Source organism: Nanorana parkeri, unplaced genomic scaffold (assembly GCF_000935625.1).
Source record: "Nanorana parkeri isolate BGI_ZX_2015 unplaced genomic scaffold, ASM93562v1 scaffold1737, whole genome shotgun sequence".
NCBI classification, from domain to species: domain Eukaryota; kingdom Metazoa; phylum Chordata; class Amphibia; order Anura; family Dicroglossidae; genus Nanorana; species Nanorana parkeri.
In genome coordinates this window covers 221,519-229,113 of record NW_017308005.1, presented here as the reverse complement: position 1 = coordinate 229,113, position 7,595 = coordinate 221,519, and the positions used below count along the sequence as shown (strand labels likewise).

At 45.0% G+C, this 7,595-nt stretch overlaps 1 protein-coding gene across 1 annotated transcript in view; it reads right to left on the bottom strand.

The window, feature by feature from the left end:
• Nucleotides 1-7,595, bottom strand: part of LOC108799480 (protein unc-13 homolog B-like) — a gene marked incomplete at its 5' end in the record, with an annotated part of 285,160 nt that overhangs the window by 65,418 nt on the left and 212,147 nt on the right. The window contains 2 exons of the mRNA XM_018571343.1: nucleotides 3,398-3,531; nucleotides 5,749-5,883. Coding sequence (XP_018426845.1) covers nucleotides 3,398-3,531; nucleotides 5,749-5,883 — 269 coding nt within the window. The remainder of the gene's footprint in view (nucleotides 1-3,397; nucleotides 3,532-5,748; nucleotides 5,884-7,595) is intronic.

Here is a 7,595-nt window from a genome sequence, read left to right as displayed (position 1 = left end):
GGGGGAAAGAGAGGGAGGGGGGAAAGAGAGGGAGGGGGGAAAGAGAGGGAGGGGGAAGAGAGAGATGGGAGAGAAGACAGAGGGAAGAGAAGAGAGAGGGGATAGAGATTCTGTTTTTGTATTTAATTTGCTCTCAGTAACTGGAGTCTTGTAATACCTCAGACACATAGATAACGGTCTAGGTGGAGGGAAACTGCTGACATGACACAACCAGGTATGATCAACGATGGGCTGTCTTTTCATTTGAGCATCCTCTCATGCCGCAGCAGTATGGGGTAAAGCAAAATGGGGTATTTCTACCAGAACATAAAACACACAGATAATGCTTTAACATATTTCAGTTGTCGGCTCTCTCCCACTGGTGGAAACACGGGCCTTACAAAGCTGAATGGACAGGCAGATTATCATGTTAGATTTTCATCTTTTTTCACAAGATTCAAATTTCTAAAACCAGCCTCATTGGTTCAACCCAACACGACAATCATTTCACCTGGATTTGTCCCTACTAGACTCCAACCCAACACAGAGCTCCTTATAGCAAAAATGGAGCCCTGACATTATGAGGGTCACAATATTGACTAAAAGCTCAGTTCAATAAGCCAGACTACACGAGTCTAATTCTAGCCATGTAACAGTTTTCAGTTAGTCTTAAAGCAGAAATCTGGATTAATAATATAAAGATCAGAAGCAGTAGAAGGCATAAAAGCGGCCCTGCAATACTCACCCCCTCTCCAGAGCCATACCCCAGCAGATTCACCTCCCCTGGTTGTGGCTCCCTTGGATTGAATGACAAGCAGCATCATTCAATCCACTTTCTTTAAGTCCAGGCCGACAGTGACACACCACCTTAGGGTGCATCACCATGTTGGTTTGGTATCACAGTGCAGTGCTGTTTAAATGTATTGGTAGAGGTTGGGCAAGGGGGGGGCGGTGTAATCAGGGAGTAGGAAAAGGCAAACTGTTGTTCTGCTTTAAGTCAGTTAAGTAACCAACAGATGCAGGATAGAGAAGATTAATTTGGCAAGAAAAAGCATGCAAAATATACAAAGAGGACCTGTTGCAGTTCTCAAAAAAGGATCCACCAGCATCCTGCGCATACATGTTTGGTAGATGCTGGATGTCCAAAATGAGGATGTGTTTGTTTTGTTTTAGCATATTAATCCATAGCTATACCCAGCACCCAGTTGCTATTCCAACCTCGCACAGTGCAGAAAGGTTCAAGAGGAACTGCCGCCTCCTATTGAAAGAACTGTAATTTTATAATTTACTTTAGGGTTCTTTGTTATGATGCATAATTATACCCACAGGCCCAAGAAGATACATTGTTGTCCTTTATGCCTGCTCTCCTACTGAAGGTCCCATCACACACAAACCACCATCTGGGGAACTGGCTGTCCTTTATCCTGAGATATGTTCTGTATAATTTCAGTTCTGCAAAGTCTAAATGTTATGTTAAAGCAACAGGTCCCCTTTAAAAACACATGCAATTTTAGGTGTATGCTCAGCCAACATACAAAGCCAAGACAAACATAGCGCCTCCCGGCAGGAGAAATGTATTACATGCATCTCAAACGTACCCCACCTAGACTATGGAGCTGTCCAAAGTGTCCAACATCCATCCACAAATCACTATATCTATTGGGCCCCGTGACATAAAATATTATCATTTGCTGCACCTAAGGGTCAAGCCAACTGAAACCAATGTAAGGTATCAGCGTTTGCTGGATCCCAGAAATGACCTCCCCCTCATATTGGGCATAGCAGGTGAGCAGGGGGGTGATGGGAACTCCTCATAATGGGCACAGCACATGTGCAGACTTAGAAGCTCAGTGCAGGGGTCTCTTACAATCCCCAGGAGACAGAAGAGCCTGGAGGGAACTCCAATCTCACGGGATTGTAAGACATCCCTCCACTGTGTTCTTAAGTCTACACATCTGCTGTGCCCATTATGAGCTGCCACGACCCCCCTGCTCACCTGCCATGCCCATTATTAGGGGTTCCCATCATCCCCGCACTGAGTTCCTAGTTCTGCACATCTTCTGTGCCTATTATAAGGCATTTCCTCCATCTCTGCACACTGGTATAGCACACTGGTCCTTCTCTCACTAAATGAGTAGCCTGCCAAGTGGACTTTATGATTAAAAGAATGATCACCCTACACATGCAGAATAGACAGTATATGAAATGTCTTTATCTTATTTAAGTTTCAGTCTTTTAATGGTTCTGTGCTGTATGACCCATACAAGCTCCTTTGATCGACTGTACAAACTATACACATCTTAAGAAGGAGTGAACCACCCGTCCAAGCGCCTCAGATGGAGTGAACCACCTGTGCAAGCTCCTCAGATGAACTGGACCACCCGTACAAGCTCCTCAGATGGACTGATCCACCCGTACAAGTGCCCTGGGTACAATCTTGCATATATACTGACCCCATGGACCACATTCCCCACAAACCCATTTCTCATATTCTACGACAGCATCTGTTCAGCTTCCCTTTCCACCTTCTACATCTAAAGCTCACGTGGAATGTTGGCTGTGGACAATTCCATCTTAAATCCCCAATTTGACAGCCCAGTGAGATGACTACGTGACAATGGACCATTTAGAAATACTAGGAGGAGAGAATAAACAACTTCTCACCCCTTGTGAATGAGGAAAGGAAAGACTGGCCGCACGTGTCCAGTATCGTGCCCTTTGGCTGAGTTATCCAAATCACAATAGCGAGTGGAGGACATGAAAACGTCTTCCCACGCATCTTTCTAATTGAGATATCTGACCATCTGTGGTAAGTACAAACTAACACGCACCCCCCAGTCCTGCATAGGAGTCCAGCTGCCCCAAGTTAAATTCCAGTATGGCGGTGGGCAAGAAGGGAGGCTTGGTTTCTGCTATTGGACATCAAACCCAGTAATAAAATGGAAGTTTGTATTACACATTATCAGTCTTGGATGCGGTATTTTCTGCCATACAGATCCAACACTGATTTATCTGGAGATTATTAAAACTGTGTTAATTCACCTAAAACTATGGTTCATAATACGATGTCTAAACTATACTTAAAACATACTTTTACCATCCCCCGCCTGCAATTAAAAACTAATCTTGCTGATGGATAATACCTTACACAAGGAGACCCAGCCCACCCAACTCTCATCCAAACCTGGTCAGCATGCAATGCACCGCCACTCAGGCGACAGGCAAGCACGAGCAACGTGTTCCCCACACTCACCCTGCCATCAGGAAGCTTGGCCGACGTCACTTATACAACAAGAGACAAAGCGGACAGGAAGACAGACTGACAGGAGATGACCGCTCTACAAAGCACAGAAGGGTTAGAAAGAGACAAGGCGGTTGGCGGACATGAAGCGCCCAGACAGCGGCGGGAGCTGCTTACTGGTTTAGTACGGGAGTGTAGGCGTTCTTATCCTCCTCGATAATCGATACAATCAGCGTGATCAACTTGGGCCAGAAATCCAGGTTCTTTATACAAGGCCCCTGCTCTTCGGGAGGTAGATCCTGCTTCTTGTTCTGGAGAAGGAACACCATAAAGAAACATTATAATCAGATGAAAGGACAATATTAGGAATTTACAGGTTCACTTGTGGAATGACTTTGCAGAAAGATATTAGAAGAAGTTGGTGTTCCCCGTCCTTGGAATGTTTGTAGAGAAGGTTAGTCCCTGCATATTCTGCACCGAGGAATTTCATAATCTGGGTCATAGCATGCTAATAAGATGTTCCAAAATAACAGGAAATAATGACAATATACAGAGACCACCCGTGTGGGATCTTGTTGCCGATATACAGAGACGACTGACACGGGAACACGTGGCCAATGTGCAAAGAAAGCTGTTGCCAATATACATGAAAACCCTCTGTGGGAAATTGTTACAATTCACAAAGTAAGAACGCGTGGGAGATTGTTTTCAGAGTACAGAGATCCCCATGAGGGAACCTATTGCCAATGTACAGAGACCCACTGCGTGGGAACTTGTTGCCAATGTACAGAGACCCCCTATGGGGGCACTTGTCGCCAATGTACAGAAACCTCCTGCACGAGAATTTTTTTACCAACGTGAAGAGAACTCCTGCATGGCAATTAAGAGACCACCTGCGTGGAAAATTGTAGTCAATATTTAGAGCCAACCCCTCCTCCTCCTCTATGTGGAAATCCATTGTACAAACCGTGTAATGGAAATACAGTATTTAAGGAACGGCTGTAAGGAATTGTAATTGCCTTTACTATGGAGATGAAGATGGAAAGGCAAACATAGCTGCATTTTACATCATTGCCCAAGAAGCCACATAATATCCAAGGGCACCAAGCAAAAAAGACTCCAAAACTAAAAAGGGGACCTTCATCTTTAGGTCCTACCATTCTGCCATGTTATTAACTCACTGCCTCTGCTCCGAGCATCTCCAAGAAGTCTATTCCAAGCATCCACGTCTCTTGATAAAATAATACTTTCTAAAGTTAGTTTTGAACTTTCCTCCTGCTAATCTGAGGCCACGTTTTCATGTTCTTGATCTCAAGCTGCCGGGCTAATGTATTGTCACAGTCGGTGCCTGTAGATGCCAGAATATCCGAGTGGCTGCAGTCACTGTTTTCGGGCCAGCTTCTTTGACAAAACTTGATTGAAAAACAGAGTGGCGGAAACAGTGCCAGTCAGAGCTCAAATGACTTGGCCAAAACGCATGCAGTGTATGGTCAGCTTAAGTTTTATACTGAACATAGTGACCTCCTGATTTTTAGACTTGTCACGTATTCTAAGGTTTCAATCATGTCCTGCCCTTTACATTTTTTCCTCCAGACTGTAAATTCAGTTACTGCAGTCTATCCTGATGTGTTTTATCCCTTAGACCTTTCACCATTTTTCTTGCTGGTCTCTTGACTCATTCTGTCTTATCAATATCTAATTGTATGCAAGGTTCCCAGAACTAGACACATATTCTAAATGAGGTCTAACTGAAGATCTATATAGAGGGATCAGGACCTCCTTCCTCCTGCTGGGGATCCCTCTAGTGATAATAAAGATCTATATAGAGGAATCAGGACCTCCTTCCTCCTGCTGGGGATCCCTCCTGTGATAATAAAGATCTATATAGAGGAATCAGGACCTCCTTCCTCCTGCTGGTGATCCCTCTAGTGATAATAAAGATCTATATAGAGGGATCAGGACCTCCTTCCTCCTGCTGGAGATCCCTCTAGTGATATTTCAAGATCTAAATATAGAAATCTGGACCTCCTTCCCCCTGCTGGGGATCCCTCTAGTGATGCACCCCAGCTTTCCCCACTGCCAGGTCCCAGTTTGCTCATCTTGCAACCATCTGAAATAAGCCCCAACATTTTTTTTTATTCTGTAGTTTTGGCCAACATGATATCCCCAATATTGTACTGTGGCAGAGGATTATTTTTCCCTAGGTGCATTATTTTGCACTAGAAATTCTAAAGCGCTGTTTCATCTGCTTTGACCAATCTTCCAGCAATGCCAAATCAAGTTCCATATTACAAACATCTCCGGGAATATCAACCTTAGTGCACACTTTTGTGTCAATAGGTTTAATATTCCTGGAGATGTTTGTAATATGAACATAATGACAAGCAATGTTTGTTAGGATAATCTACTAAAGGGAAGTTGGTAAGAGAGCTTCTCAGCCTGGAAAACATTCATCTGGACAGACAAGATTTATATATGGACGGGAGGCAGACGAGGAAAATTCAGGTTTTACATACGGAGAAACGTACCGGGTCAGACTGGTACTCGCGACTGTACAGCTCATGGCAGTTGTTGAAGATGTATTCATAGGTGGAGTTCAGACAGGCCTTGACGCAGTCTCTCACCACCTGGCTGGCACGCGGGGGGCTCTGCAGTTCTTGTACCTGGCGAGGAAGACACAGAATATCTCATTGCTGCATGCTGAGGATATAGTGGATAATACATCTTGGTTATCTCTCAAAATGTCAAACATGATCTAATGATAGGAGACAAGTGCTCTTCAACAACTTCCCACATAAAGAAAACAACCATTAGTGGTATTATATGCACCCAACTGCCACTTTATTAGGTACACCTAGCTAGTACTGTGCTGGACTCCCTTTCGTCTTGGAACTGCCCCAATTCCTCATGGCATAGACTCCACCAGGTGCTGGAGTGCTCCAGGTGCTTAGAGCCTTGGTTCTCAACTGGTGGTTTGTGACCCAAAAGTGGGACGCGAGCCAGTGTTCAGTGGGTCACCGCATGTCTTCCACTTTTCTTTCCCCCCAGGGCAGCACTGTCAGTTCTCGCGCCGAGCAGCCGTTCAAAATATGCTGCCCGGCGCCGAGTGTCAGCTTCACATGGGATGGAGGTATGGCCGCGAGGGAGCTCCATCCATACGGGCATTGCTTACAGCTCCCTCACGTGTCCTGTAGAGGTGCCTGGACCAGAGTGACATCACATTCTGGCTCCTGGCACCTCTACAGGGCACGCATGGAGGCTGTACAAGCAATGCACATATGGATGGAGCTCCGTCACAGCACAGCAGCCCACACTGGACCCCAGGCTGGGGATCCACTCCAGTTCTTGTAAGGTAAGGAGACTGGATGGAACAAAAAAAAAAAAAATGTTTAAAAAAATTTAAAACATTTTGGAGTGTGTATGTGTGTGTATGTGTGTGAGATTGTGTCTGTGGTTGTGTATGTGTGTCAGTGTTTTTTAAGGGCCGGTTCACACAAGTACAGTGCGTTAATCACATAGTACCATGCATTCTGGTGCGGGAGACATGTTGCATTGCCATTCATTTGAATTGTACCCCAAATGCACCTCCTGTCCACAGTTTGTACGCACGCACCGGAATGCACGGTACCCTAATGACCGAGGACAAATGTGGGTCCTGAGGTTACACAGCTTGAGAACCACTGCTATAGAGTCTGGTTCATATAGACATGATGGCATCACGCAGTTGCTGCAGATTTGTCAGCTGCACATCCATGATGGGAATCTCCCTTTACCCCACATCCCAAAGGTGCTCCATTGGATTGAGATCTGGTGACTGTGGAGGACATTGGAGTTCAGTGATCTCCTTATCATGTTCAAGGAACCAGCTTGAGATGTTAGCTTTATGGCATGGCGAGTTATCCTGCTGGAAGTTACATAGTTATATAGTATTTGGGGTTGAATAAAGACATACGCCCATCAAGTCCAACCCATATAGGTCCATGCATCATCTCATTCTTAGGGATACTGGTATCCCTGGATATTACGGTCCCTCAAGAAATTGTCCAAACGTTTCTTGAACAAATCTACACTCCTGGCTGAAATCACCGCCTGTGGCAGCGAGTTCCAGACCTTAACCGCTCTTACTGTAAAGAACCCTCTTCGCCCATTGTGCTGGAATTTTTTCTCCACCAACTTTAGGTGGTGGCCTCTAGTCTTTGTAATGGAGTTAATCTCAAACAGTTTGTTGCCAATGTTGCTGTCACCATTGAACATCTTGTACATGAAAATCATATCCCCCCTTAATCTCCTTAATTCCAGCGTAAACATGTTTAAGGTCAGAAGCCTCGTCTCATAGCTCTGGTCCTCCATTCCCCTAATTAGTTTTGTTGCCCTC